The sequence below is a fragment of the Polistes canadensis genome, unplaced genomic scaffold, assembly GCF_001313835.1.
Source record: "Polistes canadensis isolate GaletaPanama2010 unplaced genomic scaffold, ASM131383v1 scaffold_80, whole genome shotgun sequence".
Lineage (NCBI taxonomy): Eukaryota > Metazoa > Arthropoda > Insecta > Hymenoptera > Vespidae > Polistes > Polistes canadensis.
The window spans coordinates 117595-134488 of record NW_014569627.1 but is presented as its reverse complement, the minus strand read 5'-3'; the positions used below and the strand labels follow the sequence as shown (position 1 = coordinate 134488).

Below are 16894 nucleotides of genomic sequence, written 5' to 3'. Positions count from 1 at the left end.
AAAGAAGAAGGAGAGTAAATAACAAAGGGACAACGAGAGTTTTGTATGCATAGGTAAAATCAAATCAACAGAATGTGATCAACAGAATGTGACGATTGGTAGTAATAATAATAAAATAATGAATGTCGTATATGTATTTGTAAAAACGTTGACTCGATTGCAAATGATCGTATCGATACGAGATGGTCCCATCCAACCGTTCGAGGTGAAACTAGATTTGGCGAAAAGGTTGCAAGCTAAGGTGGTGGCCTTCCTCTTTGTGACGAATCGCGGGTGGTGATGGTTAATTCGCGTAAGAGAGAGAGAGAGAGAGAGAGAGAGAGAGAGAGAGAGAGAGAGAGAGAGAGAGAGAGAGAAGCACAGAACGAATTGTAGGTTGAGCTTCTCCTCCTTTCTTTCTATCTTCCTCCCCCACCAAACGTTCCCATGGAAGACGTTGGCCAGTCTCACGTGGTTTAACGCGCGCATATAGTAGAGATACGTATATATCGTCTGAGTTGCGCTCGCGAACATACCTTGGCCTCCCGCGGTTCGTCGGTTAGTGGTTAGTGCGCGCACACGTTACGCGTATTTTCCGTGACAACACGCGCTAAGAGCGATATCGCGATTCGTCATTTTCTCTCTTTCACGTAACCGATATTTTATTTATTCTTACACGCAATACGTCTACCCTTTCCAAACGAGGACAAAGAAATTACAGAAAGAAGACAATAACAGAGAGAAACTATTATTGTGAGAAATAAATTACGTCCGCGGGTACAATCAAATTCATATTCTTTCAAATACGTAATACGTATATTAATTTATCATTCGAGAAAATATTCCAAGCTTATCTTTCTTTTTTGTCGAATATGTAAATCATTGACGTATTCTTTAATATCGATCGTCTCGATTCATTTCCAAGATGGGATTAACAACGGTCTGCTGATTTAAATCCTTTTTCTTACATCGCACGATTCTCGCTGTGTTTCCAAATAGATATTACCTATCAACAAAACAAATTACTTTATGAGATCCTGCTACGCAAGTGTTCTTTAATGGGAGAAAATAAATCAGTTTTTTCATCATTTTCTTATTCTTTCATTAACATTTTGTTTCATTATACTTTTGATTACGAAATAATGTTAATACGTTTAAACGTTAATTAACCGTTTGGACCTTAGAAGTTTTTGAGAAAACCATATTGTCCATATCGTTCAAATATATTGGGATTTTTCAATATAAAAACTAAACAGCGCAATTGCGCTACGTGGGATCCAAACGGTTAAGAGAAAAACAGTAATAGTTTCTAGAATGTTAGAAAAACGTTATTAGTGATTTTTTATTATACACATATTTTATATATTTATGTACTTCTAATGCTTTCGTCGTATGACATGTATATGATACGCAACCTCGGATTATCTTCTATGCGGCCGTTGATGTCTTCTTTGAAAAGAGACATCGCATAATCGTGCATTGAAATCTCTTGATCGAAATTCTTATTTTCTTTTGTCTACAAAAGTGTGCTTCATTGAATTGCTTAGTGGAAAAAGTTTGTTTATATTATTTCGAGAAATGACATTCTTCCAAGTTTTTTTCGGAAATATCATTTATCAACAATCGTCGTTAATGAGATAAAATATAAATCATTCAAATTCTCCGTCGATCAACTTTTTCGTGTCTGCTATCTGTTTTTTTTCTTTTCCTTTTTGTCTACTTCTTCGTTTTTGTGTCGAGACTTTCTAAAAAGGTATCCTGCAATAGGTGATGTAATAAAAAGAAAAGAATTCAAAAGCAGTGCGAGAAACGGATAATAATAGTTAAGATAGCTTACAATACGAGTGAAAGCAGGTAGAAGTTAAAGGAAGAAGAGAAAAAGTACTCCTAGGAAAGAGACCTCCATATTACAACTACCACACGGTATCTACCATGAGAGAGGCGGGCGCATACCTGGTGATTTGAATACCAAATCAACTTCTCTTGTGCAATTCCTTTAGCTTTTTTTATTCCTTGTCCGTACGACCTTTTAACATTTACCTGCGTGCTTTGCGTATTTTTAGGCATGACACAATTTCCTTGCGATTCGTGGCGACTAACCTACTGTAAAATACAATTTATAAATTGAATCAACAGGCATAATATCCATATCGATATTATCATTGCAAATATCTTTGCAATTTCATTATTCTACCAATTTGCATATTATCTTATTTTAAACGCTTCTTCAAGCTTCAGCAATGCAATTAATTAATCTCCTCGATAAACTTATTATAATTCCGATTCAATTGTTGTTGATCATTTCAATAAAGTAAGGTAAATCAAAGATTACGTATTGGAAAGACATTAAAATAAAAAAAGAGATTCCGTTCACGAATACAGTGCTACATAGTGCTTTTTTTTACGTTCTTCAGTTACTTACAAGATATTTAACGGATAAATATTAATTTATAACCAATATATATAAAGACATTTTGTGTAAAATATACTAATAGAGTGAAAAAAAAACACCGAGTAATTTGATTTAGCCTCTCCTAGGCTTTGTCTGTATGCAAAGGACAGAGACATAGCCTAGAATAGGTTAGGTCAGGGCTCGTTCGACACGGTCATTTTCTCTTCGTACGTCGAAGACACGCCCAAGGTCAAGGACAAGCTCGAGGTCAATGCAATTGTCGACAACTAATTCACAGAACGTTGAACAAGGTGTTATGGTATGTGCGCGCAAGCGTACGCAGAGTTTTTTTCTTTTTTATCTTTCACAAATATTTGCTATAATAAAATATCGATTTTATGATTTAATTTGATGTCTCAAACTGATTGATTAAATATCTATCATTATAATACTAAATTTGTTTAGCACTTATACAAATCAAAATGAATTCACTTAATAAATTTGAACTTACGGAAGTAATAAATCGTGTCAAGAATTCGATACAATCGCTGATGCGATTCTTGCAACTTTGATGTAAGTGGCGCTCTCTTCATTTTCACAACTAAATATTTCTGGTAGAAATTTATATTATCAACGATGGGATCAAAAGTTCTCTAACTTATCGGCTTAATATATTTCCACTCTGTAAATCATCGTATTTCTTTCTTATTTTAATTTAAACTTAATGCAATAAAAGCTATAGTTTTATAGTTAACAGATTGGAAAATAAAAAACAAGAATACAACGTTAATAAGTTGTAGCTGAATTTTATCGATGATAAAGACGATAAATATTACAAATAATTAACTATATAAAAGTATTTTATATGCATTATTCTCTTTTTTTTATAAAATAAATGTTTGAAGTTAATTAACGTCACACCATATGTAAAATCTCGTATGTACACGGTGGTGGTAAAAATTAACAATATTATAAACCAATTAGTTGCCATATTTATAAGAATATTTTTGTATAATGGCGTGAGCCATTTAAAATGTCATTGCTTTTTTAAAAGCGATCGATCTATTGTAATTAAAAATTCTTTTATTTCTAAACATTTATTTATATATATATATTTGCTATTCGATCGATTTTATAATATAGCCATATACCGGGTTAGGTATTTAAAACAAATAATCCGAATAAATTGATTGTGATTTTTTTTCTATTATCAATAGCAATCGAATTATTCAAATGGCCTATTTTTAATGTCTCACCTGGTATATAGAATCAATGCAGAAATAGTAATTGTGCGATTGTTTAGGAAAAAATAGCAAGATGATCGGATCAGTTTCGCTTCTTTTCGACTCCATTATGCTCACATTTGTTTCTCGTTATTCTTTCTTCAATAATTTACATCGATTTCTGCAAAAAGGGTTAATCTTATTGCTACGCTTTTTTTAATTTTAAATTGAGAAATTACTTGGTTGTAGAAATGTAAGCTGACTATTTATGTTCAAATAGCAATGTAAATTTGATGTTCTTTGCAAGAGTATAATTATTCGAAAATTCAATCACGACCCTTTTAATCGTTGCCAAAAGAAATACATGAGTATAATTTGAGAACTTGTTGTAAAAATGACCAAAAGATTACAACGTTCAAATTTATGCTTTTATAGAAGCAATGTGTACAAAACTTTATATCAACAACGCATGCTATAATTTTCATTAAAATCATAAATAAAATTAATCGATAAAAAAAATGCATTTTAAAAATATTAATAATTAATATTTATAATATTAATATTATATAATAATTTTGATATTTATCATACAATTAAAATGAATAATTTAATTAAAATATACTGATTGCATGATCCGCCGAATATATTTATATCTTCTATTACAATGCCACTTGAATTTATTTAAAAATTTGATTGCGTTATTATTTACAAAAGTTTTCTTTATCGATAATCTATTTAATTCGTTGCAATAGAACAACTGTCACGAATTCTATCATTTAATTAACATATTGCAATTAAATATGATAAAGTTTATATGTGATAAATGAATATCTTAAAATATTCGTCTAAATATTCAACAGATAATGCAAGCAGGATCAAATTTAGAAAAACAGTATTTTTGGTCTAATTACGCTAGTAATATTACCTATGTATGTACGCGCGAAGTCTTAATTTATATTTATTAACTATTATAAACTTTAAAGTACAGTCTCTTCGCAACTCACAGTGATTATCAACTGATCCTGATTTTTCAGTCTATTTTAAATAGGTATATGACAATTATCGACGTAAATGCATTTATATGAGTTATTATGATTAGACTAACAGAGTATGAATATTTTCAATGTTAACCTATTATTGCACGTGGCAATGTATAAATAATACATTATTAAATTATTTACTATGATTCGTGTGTGTGTATAATTAATGATTCTTCTTCTTACTTGATTGCTGTTTTAACAATAACAATTTATGTAACTTTTTTAACAGATTAAAACACTTAATAATTATTTATTGTTACAACATATTGACCGGTTGATAATCTAACTGCGTAAAAAAGAATATATATGTTATTGGAATAGAGTGGGAAATCAAACAATGTTAGCAATACCCCCCACCCCCCGGTATTGTCCGAATTTTGACGGACTTTTCCTAAGCATTGAACATAATAGGAAAATTCTTCTGTTTCCTACATTGTCAAAAAACGTTTTGCATTGAGGACAATGCCGGGAGGGAGGGGGGGTATTGCTAACATTGATTTCCCACTATTCCGGTAACATATATATATATATATATATATATTCCTTACTAAAGAAAATATCTAAAGTGTAAATTTAGAAAATATTATACCAGTTAAATTTTGTTGTTGATTATTTTTATAAATTTAAAGATTGGTGTCATGTAATTACTGGTACATACTTCTATACATTATGATTTGCAGACTAATCGAAAATTTACTCATCTATAGTGCTAGCATGTAAGTATGTGATATGTCAATCAAAGTATATTATTCTATAGGCAATGATAAACTTTAATGGTATAGCATCGATATAATTATGTGAAACTGCACGTGCCAATTAAAAGGGATTCTATATTTTATTTGTATTTCCTATTCTTGTGCTAATATTAACCGTTTCAATTATACTCATCATGCACACAACACAAGCTTCACAACCAGGTTCAGAATAGTAATATTTGTAAATGGAAATGAATTTCTTGATCGAAATAATAATGTAATATTCAAAACGATATTATTCCAACGCTAAAATGGAATGTTTCAATATTTATCCTACTGAAATATTCATTTCCATATCGTGATAATATTATTTGCAAAACCTGGTCTGGTAATAATCTCGCATAAATTACAAGACAATAATCTGATATGAAAAAATTCACTAACCATGATGGGACGTAAATGTCTAGTTTTCTTTTGTCTCAATAAACTTCTCCTAGTACTCGATGGAAATATTTGAAATTCTCACACCTAACAGAATATTTTTATTTTGTTCTCGACAGGCTGAAAAATTCTTATAACCTAGAAATAACGTGTACTTTTTTTCCAAGGAACGTCATATTCTTATGTTTATCTTTGTTATACTTCATGCCGATACGAAGATTGCAAAATACAAATAACTAGAAAAGTAATTATCGTAACTCTATTATAGAGCACTCGTTGATATTATTTATAATTGAGATATATTTCGAACAAAACATTCGACTATGTATGCTACGCATTGGACAATTAGATACTTCATTATTTAATACATCATTGCTTTCAATAAAGATTGAAAATTGACTAGAGGCAATAATCTCTTGGATTTATACTAATAATGCTCATGACTGAAATCTTTAGCTAGAAATGTAAGATTTATGCGGCAGCTTTTTTATTATATCGATAATGTGCCTCTTGATTACTTTTAACTAACCTTTTGCTTATACAGCTACTGTGAACTAGTAATCGGTATGAAGCGGAAGTACTGGATATACATTTTATATTCTTCATGGAGAACTTTGCTGTATGTAGATTTCTCGTCGATAATAACTTTTCATCATACAACTCTTTTGGCATACTAGAAATAACACAGTTTTCCAAACAAAAATATTATTATATATACCCATTTTTTATATGAAAAATATGAACAAAATTTCATGCGAATGTCAAAGTCTGCATTTTCATCTATTCGGCGCCAATAAAGCACTGCAGAGTTTCCAATATTGTACATTTTTCTTTTGTTTGACTAGTGAAATTCAACATTACTCGTGTATCTTCTTTGCATTTAGATAGATGTTGTAATACATGTCGTAATATTCAGTATTTAGTGATTCATTATTTCTCCCTTCTTTTCTTCTTGCCCGGCTAAGTGTTAGTTTTTAATGTTCAATTAACTTTATCCATTAGAATTGACACTTTTCGCAAGGAATGCCTTAATAGAACACTTCTGTCAATACATGCCTGTAAATAGCATAATTTTATTTATCATCAAGATATTGAAACTTTGCCTTAAAGTTTTCTTAAGGACTGTTATTAACTTCCAACTTTTTATGCTATTTGCATTATGTCACTTAGATTAGTAACTTTTTTTAAACTTCTTATTTTTTTGAAACTTTTCAATATAGAAAGTTTGATTGATCTCTTGAATGCACATACATACAAGTACACACACTTTACTCCATGGAAAATCTCTCTTTGTTACCATTCAAAAATTTGCCATTAATTTTCTGTGCGCATTGGTACTTTAAACATTTGCATATATAACATTCACACACTTTGTTATAGCTTTAAGATATGTCACTTTGTACGAAGTCTGGATTACAAAGAAAGAAATATCTTTTTCTTGCCATATATAATTGACTTTGTAAAAATCGTGGTCTTTTACAAAGTGCTTTTCAGTGTTCCACATTATGTTCACATGATTTTATCTGTCTTTTCATTTCATTATATCTTTTAATTTCAATAAAATAAATATTATATCGTCAAGGTATCGTCGTGTCCAAAATTGTTTTTACTTTATAATGCTGATACTAATAATCACAAGTATCAATGCATCCCACTTATTACCTTCCTGTTTATATATATTCTATTTCTATATTTACCATTCTATTTTTCATTTTGTATTTAACTGTCTATGGTATTTATAAAAATACCGAATGAGTATGAGGCAACTCCAAAGTTGTAATACTAGCTATGAGCAATGTCAAAGCAGTGAGTAATGCTGGAGCAACCAAAGGTGCACCAATTAACGTTTGAAAAGTTATAGTCCCTATCAGACCTGATATTCTTATAACAGCTGCGATAAAGCCAAAGCCGGTGCATCTGTATAAATAATATAATTAATTAATTTTCATAATATATATTTAATTATATGTCAGAATATTTTATGAAATTAAAAGAAAAGGATTACCTTAAATGTGTAGGAAAACTTTCAACTGTAACCAAAGTAAGTGATGTCCAGGCAACCGCAAAAACTGCGATAAATCCTCCTTCAAATCCTAAAACTGCAGAACTATTTGTACCAACTAGTATTAGGCAAAGTGCCGTAACGGAAGAGAAAAATAAAGAGATCCCTGTGTACAGATGTGAAAAATCAAATGATTAATATTCTTCAACTATACTAAATTGTTTAAAATAAGTTAAAAAAGGTAAAAGATGAAACAAACCTATCATTTTTGGCCGTTGTAAAACTGTAAGTGCAAGTCCTGCTAATGTGGCTGCAGGTATAAAAGCTAGTTGAGCAACCAGATGACCATGTAATGCTTCTTCGATATAAATATTATAATCAAGATCAAGAGTTGGACATGGACCACTAAGACTCAACTTTGTGTTATTTTCCATTTTACATTTTGTAAAAGCTTGGGCTGACAGATCTGTATCTACAAATCTTCGAAAAACACAAAAAGATATATTAAAATATTAACACTTTATGATGTACCATCTAATGTTTTGATAATAAACATACTTGGAGTGCACGATAATGCTGTTGGTAAAATGTGTTTTGCTAGATTTGATGCTGCTAAATTCTACAAACTGGAAAGTACAATTGTCAAAGTCCACATGACTGAGTACCATTTTTGTAAACCTACAATATAAAGAAATTTTGATATATAACATAAGACATTTAAATATTTAATTCGTCAAAGATTTAAAAACGCCAGCTTACTTGCAGTACGAAAAAGTTGAATCTTTATATTGACAATTTTCCATAGAACCACTAAATATACGATTATTAAAATCCTTTCCAGAAATTTGTGCAGTTTGAGCTTCATATTCCGTGGATCTTAAAAGTTTAAGATATTCTGGACACCATACCATAAGACCATATAGACTTAAACAAAAATGATATCGATTAAAAATATTCATAACAAAGATAGATATTAAGACTATAATCAGCGGGAGAAATCTTACCCAAATGATGCGGTTGACCAAATAATTAAAAGTACTATAGTCACACGTAAATGTGGCGTTGCAAATAATTCCAGGAAAGAACTCCAAAACTAAGATTATAACAAAATATCATATTTTATATTAAAGATATTAAGATCTTTGTATATAAGAAAAATTATGCAAGTAATTATGCTAATTTATTTACCATTTCAATGGAATACATTATATCTGCCAAAACGCTAGTATGAGTACTAGGCGACGGAGGTGCCAAACCACGTGGTCGTTTAGTTGGAAGTTCTAGTTCGGAGAGTTGATACTGCGCACCCGCAGCCCCTTTTCTTGCATTATTTTTTTTGTATATTCTCTACATCAAAAATCAAAGATTTTCAGAATAAGAATAGATAAAAATAAAAAAAAATACAATATAATAATTTAATGACTACCTGATAAACCATCATTGCTTCGACGTCTCTTCCTGCCTCAACAAGATATCTTGGACTTTCTGGCAGAAAGATAAGTCCAACAGTAGAACATAATGCAGGTAAACAACACAATAACAGGAAACGATGCCAGGCACTGAAGTGTTCTTTATTTTCCAGAACAACCATCTCACCGGTCGTTGGTACAATTGTCCATGCAAGAAGAGCAGCATACACGCCGCCTAATGCTCCTGCTGCTACGAGTATGCCTGTCCATTTGCCTCTACTCAATCTTGGACAGCACTCTGCGAGATATGCAAATGCTAAGGGAATAGATCCTCCGACTCTATAATGAGATAACAAAATATATTGATAATATATTACAGAAATTAAATGAAAATATTATTCAAAGAAATATATATTCGTGCTCACCCAATGGCGGAACAGAATCTTGCTGTCATAAAAGTACCATATGTTGGCATAAATGTAGCAACTCCGCTAAATAAAGCATGTACAGACATAGCCGATAACAATGACCTATGCCTTCCAATTCTGTCCCCGAGACCTCCCCAAAACAATCCTCCCAATGCGAGACCCATGAGAGTAATATTACCTATGATATATACATATATTAATGAAATTAGGATTATCACAATGAATCAATATGAAACCTAAACTTCACTAACCGAGCCATCCTTTTTCGTTATCTTCAATACATAATTCAACTTCAGCACTTGGTAATATATATGGGACAACAAAAAATTCAACAGTATCAGCAGCAAGACTTAGACCTGTACATAATGTTGCTAATAATTGGAAGTAACCAACGCCAGCCTAAAATAAAATGGAAATGTTATAGAAAAAAGGGAGGAAAGAAAATTTATGCAAATTTTCACCTTCAAAATGAATTGGAAAGCATTCACTTATAAAAGGCACTATGTAAACATTTGTGAAACCAATTATACAATGATGGAATGAATAAAAACAATTTGAAGAAATTTTTCTTCATATTTGTTATATGCAATTATTGTATCGAGATAATAATTATACGATATCTTTGTAATTCACGTAAAGATATTTACTGGGATATCCTGTAAATAACCATCGAGCCTTCGCGACGTATATTTCGTCTTAACGATTGATTCATCTAAAACTTTATCCATATCGTTGTCACAAATTTCACGTCAAACCGAATGAAAAATTCTATATTATTTCTATAGATAAAAAAAAATGTGTGATCAGTTAGACAGAAACGATGTCGTTCGTTCGCAAACGTCAGTTTAGTTAATCCATTAGTTCGATTCGATAGTGTTTATCTCAGTTCATTCACCCGTAAAAAAAGAAACATACAGCGCGCCGCTGTACCGTTCGTATTAGTTCGTTTTTCTTCGTACTCATTCGTAGTACAAAGAACTACGAACGAATAGCCAATGAAAAAAATGGAATGGAGCTTACTGATTTATTATTGGCTGATAGCCAATCGATGCCGCCCAATTTATTATTTTTGGAATGAGACGAATAATAAAAATGGAGTATTTACAAATAGATATCGATTTTGTACCTGCTTAATCGCATCCTCGTGAAATTGTGCGAGGAGCGTAGCATCGGCTGTGGAATCGATCAAATCATGCTCGGCGGAATCGGCCGAGGGGGCGTTCGCATTGGCATTGGCCGAATTAGCTGTTTGTGTCGTCATTTCTTCGGTATAGAGGCCACCCCTAGCATTCAGGGAACGATCTCCAGTTCCGGTTGTCATCACGCCACCAGAGGAGGACATTACACCACCCCCGCTGCCAACGAGCCACTGGCTTTCCTCCTCCGATGGGGGCATTACTGCCACAACTCATCTAAAACACATATCATTCCAAAAATCCTTAATATTATATAATACAAAAAATAAAGATACAATATTTTTTATCCTTTTCTTTCGATCCTCTTTTTGATTGGATAACGATAAAAACCAATCAATGAGATAATACTGCCGAAAAAATGGAGACTAGAAATGGCGCCAGATATGAATTCATGAAGAAATACGATATAATCGATAGATAAACTAAACAAAAATTATTATAGTAATTTGATGTTACGTCATTCATAAACTTGCCTATATTAATACCATGCTTATGGATTTTTCGACTTAGAAACGTGTTACGTATTTAATACGGCAGTCAACCCTATTGTATGCTTCTCCACATCGATTAGCATTAGCTTACGTATGCAAATTTTCTCCCCTCACTCTCTCTCTCTCTCTCGCAGTGATATCCTTTGCACGTAAATGTCGCACGTATTTACGTTCTTCGCACACGCGAAAGCGTGACGCGTTTCTCTCGTAATGGCATATGTGTTATACATAACTACGTGCACGAAAGACACGTGTCAACCTTGCATCAATGCCGAATAGGCCAGCAGCAAGCAAACGAGAGGATAGGGGAGGGAAATGATGTCTGACTTTACAGCCTATATGTACTTATTATTTGTTCAATAATATGGAAATTTCATCACGTAGTAATGTTTTTTATTATTCAATGTTCGATTGACTAATAATGATTCTATATATAAACAAAAAGATTCAGATAAAACCTATAATTATTATTCTCCCTATTGTATTACCAGTAATAAATTAAATAAAATTTATTTTTACCTAGATTTACGGAATGGAGCTTATAACAAATTTCACTTCCTTACAGTAGACTTTTATCGTCATTTTTAAATCGCTCTAGACATTTGATACATGTTATATCCCTTTTGGGTCGAAAGAGTAACTCTTTCTCCCTCTATCTCTTTGTCATTCCGATCAGTAGGAAAATTTGTGTGAACAAAAACAGAGAAGACCAAATTGACGTCTAACTTTGGCGCACCCGTTATCGATATTTTTATCGGATTTATGTTATGTATGTGTACATTTAGATTCTCTCTTCCGAGACGAATAAAGGTTACATGGGCGATATAATTGAATTGACCTATGGCATAAAACGAAGAGAGAAAAGAATTTAACTAAATAGCGCATGCTCCAGATACTAATTATATACATTGCTGTGTATTCTAATTGCGAGATAGTCGATAATATTTCATTTTTCTTTCATTTCAAAAACAATAGTAAGTTCGAAAGATCTTAAAGAAAGAACACAACGGTAATTTATGATAATAAACTAATAAACAATAAGTCCAAAACATAAAAGAAATATATTTCATATTAAAATTATTTATATTATAAAATAAATTTGTATGTAAGATTTGTTAACTTAGTCTACTGTCATAATTACCGGCACATATATTTCTATATATATTATAGATCAACGACTTTTACTTATGATGAAGAATATCAGTATGGGGTTCTTCTCAGAGGAAGAAGTTATTTTTGAATGTTGCAGGAATCTTACCCTTCTCTTCTTTTAAGCTAGTAATGATCCTACAAACGCGCAGCTTTCCCGTTCCTTGGTGAATGCCTTTTCAGTAACGAAAAAACTCCTCAAGTTCGCATAGAAGGAAGTGCAAAATTATTAGACATACTGATAATGAATATAGATAGAAATAGATTCAAGTCAAGAGAAAAAAGGATTCGTTTATGTATACACAGGATGTTTTCAAATATGGGAATATAACTTCAAGGATACTAAAATAAGAAAAAAGTTCATATAACAATATGCTCGTTACATCTTTGTTTGAATTTTGTTTTAGAAATAAAGAGATAATTGAAATAATGTAAAAAGAGTGTAGATACAGTAGTTGAATTTTAAGATTAATAAAATCAAACTATGAGAGAGAGAGAACGCGTAGAGATCAAGTAGAGATGACAAAAATAGGTGCAACGTATAAACTACGACGCTATTTAATCTTCTATATACGGAAGTCGAATTCTAGTTTGTTACTCATACATCTAAATTTCCATCTTCGGAAAAGTTTCGAACATAAAGACTATCTTGACAAACTTAGCTCGCTACTGGCAATACTTTATACGATCGATAAAGAGCAAAATATATATACACACGTATAAATAGGCATGCATACATACACAAGTTTATCGAGTAAAAGATACGAGTAAAAAATTTATAAATAATAAAGAAAACGATTCATTTATTGTAGAGAGAAAGAGAAATTTTGTAAAGATTTAACAGTTAGAAAAAGAAATAAAAAATACTTGTCAAATTATACACACATAAAAGTAACATCATTTGTTAATTGTAATTCAAATCGCGGTATGGTTGTGCTTAAGTACGAACACTGTTCAAAGTTTTTCTTTTCTACCCCCGAAATATTTTATGAAGGATATATTTTCGAAACATTTATTATTATACAAGTATATCTTGTTCTATCTTTTCTATCTTAGTATTGTTTATTAAGTCAAAATAGCCAAATACAACGAGAATAATGAATTCAACGTCAACTTTAACTTTTTCTGTAACTTCGACTTTACCTTTCTCCTTCTTTTTTTTTTAATGAAACTTCTTCAACATCGCTCTTTCCTTTGAACTTTTAATTTTTTCTATAGTTTTACGCACACTCTCAACTTTATACTCAGACACATGCGTACACACATGTTTGCATAGAAAGTATCGTTCGTGACAAATGGAAAAATGCATTTCACAATCGATACATTTAAATTTCCCTCCGTCTCGATATAATCTGATAAGAATCGTTTATCACGCAGAATTGTACCATAGACATCGTATAAATAAAATTATTTTGACGCATATCGATCATTAACGATAATAAGTGGCATCGGAGACGAAGATCTTTCGAGATATCGTTCTACGCGCAAATATTTAAAGAGTCGCAAGCGATAAAAATATCGTTGGCCAAAGATATCTTTTATCTTGCTCAATGTTAAATAAAAAATGAACGAAACAAAAGAATTTTGGGAGGGGGAAAGAAAAACGATGATTTACAAGAAATTATTCGAATAATTTGGATCGATCGAAGAAAACAAATGTTTTAATTATAATTAAAATCAAATACAAGTGTAAAATAATAAAATAGTTTCGAGAAGAGGAAAGCTCGCGTGACATTGAAAAACGCGACGATGTTTTAAGCGTAATAATCCGATAACCTCCTTGTTTTAAAGCAAGCTCCCCCTCATTTGCTGGCAACGCTATCAAATATGCCGGCCTACGTTTCTCGTTAACGATACTCGTCGTACTTACAGATGATGCATTCATCTCTTCTTCCTACGTTAGTTGGATGTGTGTATGCGCGTGTGTGCATCTACCACACTACACACGTATGTATGTGTATATACGGTCATATAAATTTCTGTTTATTATAACGATCGTTCTACTTCAAATATTGTACGAATCTCTTGCACACGAGACGCAGATGCGCACGCGTCTAACACTAACTCATTTTTTGTCCTAAACAAAAACTCACGTTTTCACCTGTGCAACTACGACGACGCGATAAACTCTGACTCAATTGCCAGTTATCACTTGTATACGTACTTACATGATAAATATTTCTTTTTATCACGACACTTTAGATCAATTTTCATACCTTTATCTACCACTGTGCTACGACATATTGATTACTTCTATTCGTATTTTCTTTTTTCTTTATTATTAACGATTTCTTTGCTACTTTTTCTTTTTGTTAATCCCATTAAAAAAGAAAAAAGAAAGATGAAAAGATAAATATCATTAATATCTCATACATCATGCCTCGATACGATCGTTTATCTTTCTATATTAACGCACACTTGCGACTCTTGTTTAATAAACTTGACGTATAAATGAAAGAATAAATATTTCCAATTACGAGATTGATTTGAAATAAGACAATAGAATACTATTTGAAAATAAGACAATTTGATGATCCGAGTTATTCTTACCTGGTTAATAAAAAGTCGTCTGCGGAAACCGGCACCGAACACGTCACAATTTTCTTCTCTTTCTTTCTTGTTTTCTCTTGTTTCTTCTAGGAAGCACCTCTCTTCTGACAAAGTAGAAATTGTGTACGGCTCTAGCGTTGATCAATTCCACTGACTACTTCGTACAACAGTCGTCGATCCTTCTTTACAGCACTCCTTTTTATTGATCGACGATAAAACACAACCCAAACGAGAATTCGTAGCTTCCAATCGCCTAATGGACCGAACACGATAACTCACCCTTATTTATAACTACGATTTCACGTTTTAAATGTGTGTGTGTTTCGTCATTTACGCGATAATCAAACTTTCATTATATTTATTCGAATTTCCTATTTTTCACGTATTTTCTTACGACTAAAGAAAAAAAGGAAAGAAAATAATAAGAAAAGGAAAAGAAAAAGAAATACGACCTATAGTATTAGATAAACACGAGATACGAGAACATTATCGTAGTTTATGTTTTGTTTTTTTTTTAAAGAAACTACGTTACATCGTTACGCGAAAGAAACTTTTTTACGGATAATATTTTGAAGGTCGCTTCCCGTCCAATCATTGTCCTACCTCAAGGCATCCCTATTGTGCAAGGACGAAAGCTTCTTTTACTGATCGAGTTAAGGATTTTCTTGCATTTTTCTTCTCCCCCTTTTTTTTCCTTTATTATATTACAAAATTTCCTCTCTTCTCATTCGACAATTCTTCTTCTTTTTTTCTTCTTTACTTATATCCTTGTACTACTTAAACACTTGCCTTAACACTGTCCTTCTTCTTCTTCTTCTTCTTCTTCTTCTTTCAGTTATACACCGTCTCGTTAAGGAATAATTTTGATTAAAGGGTAGATAAAACGCCGACGATTTACGAATGATAAGCGACGTAGGAATATACTCAAGAGAAAAAGAGAGAAAGATAGTTAGCCCTTTTTTCTCTCTCTCTCCTCTTTGTTAACGACACGAGAAGAACCTTGAAAGTTTTTTTTATGCGGTAACCCGTTGGCGGGAGGATGCAAACACGCTAACTACGGCTTATTCTTCGTTTACCCGTGAAAAGCTCGCGACTCGCTGACATTTTCGCGCTAGGAAGGAAACAACACTCTGTGCGTATCGATTTGACGCTACGCCTACGAAACCGACGAGATCACCTTCCTACCCGTCCAAGGGGGAAGAGAGAGAGAGAGAGAGAACTCTGGCGCCCTCCTGTTATCCCCACCAGTATCTCTCGTTGCTTCCCCCACTCTGCGACTCGCTGTTCAATCTTTATGCAACGATTTAAAAAAAAAATTGAAACTAGTAATGTTCATTATTTCAACACCTTTTCTTTCTAATTAATAGCACTATTTTTTTATTTTAAATTCGTACTTCACAAATCCTTACTTTTTTCTCCTTTCAAAGTCGTTAAGAAATAATTCTGGACGTGTTTTCATCGCGTTGCTCGTTTTTAGTCGAGAGCCAAGTACCGGTATCTTGAATTCATAGTAGACGGATGAATCATCGTCTTTGGCTCTTCGCTGAAGGTTTAATTTCGACTTACCCGAAAGTCGATATCGCCCTTCTCCCAAAATACGATCCCTGTATTATGATAGAAAATTGTTTTCTAGTCTAATCACTAGTATTTACGAACAATTTAGTTGTGCATATTTTAATATGCATCGACGATAAATAAGAACTATTCCCCTGTCGAGTAATACATTTTTTACAAAATTTTATTTCGATAGAAGTTTCTTACCGTGGAATGCTAATCCATTGTTTAAAACTTTACGTCGAAAAAAAACATTCTTCTTGTATACATTCTCTTTAGGCTATTAAACTTTGTTTACGAGGATAGATGATAAAACTATGCATAAAAATCCTTATTAAAAGCATA

At 32.1% G+C, this 16894-nt stretch overlaps 1 protein-coding gene across 3 annotated transcripts; it reads right to left on the bottom strand.

The window, feature by feature from the left end:
* Positions 1-3161: 3161 nt before the first annotated feature.
* Positions 3162-16886, bottom strand: LOC106786701 (synaptic vesicle glycoprotein 2C-like). Of its 3 annotated transcripts, none has more exons than XM_014748377.1 (15): positions 16757-16886; positions 15599-16599; positions 14996-15248; positions 10736-11021; positions 9861-10008; positions 9607-9787; positions 9199-9520; positions 8961-9119; positions 8777-8865; positions 8532-8696; positions 8331-8450; positions 8032-8252; positions 7776-7938; positions 5774-7687; positions 3162-3775 (listed from the first exon to the last, which is right to left on the bottom strand). In XM_014748377.1, the coding sequence occupies exons 4-14, from the start codon at positions 11003-11005 to the stop codon at positions 7507-7509; spliced, it is 2019 nt and encodes a 672-aa protein (XP_014603863.1). In that variant the 5' UTR covers positions 11006-11021; positions 14996-15248; positions 15599-16599; positions 16757-16886; the 3' UTR covers positions 3162-3775; positions 5774-7506. The 3 variants fall into 3 exon arrangements, with proteins under 3 accessions (XP_014603863.1, XP_014603861.1, XP_014603862.1); XM_014748375.1 differs by having other exon boundaries at positions 14996-16285; positions 16405-16599; XM_014748376.1 differs by having other exon boundaries at positions 6300-7687; positions 14996-16599.
* Positions 16887-16894: the final 8 nt, after the last annotated feature.

Excerpts from the sequence above, each read along its gene's own strand:
- LOC106786701 (XM_014748376.1), bottom strand. The coding sequence starts at position 11,005 with ATGCCCCCATCGGAGGAGGAAAGCCAGTGGCTCGTTGGCAGCGGGGGT. Across the intron at positions 10,009-10,735 it reads ACGAGGATGCGATTAAGCAG|GCTGGCGTTGGTTACTTCCA; the intron begins GTACAAAATCGA and ends ATTTTATTTTAG. Across the intron at positions 7,688-7,775 it reads AGTTTTCCTACACATTTAAG|ATGCACCGGCTTTGGCTTTA; the intron begins GTAATCCTTTTC and ends TTATTTATACAG.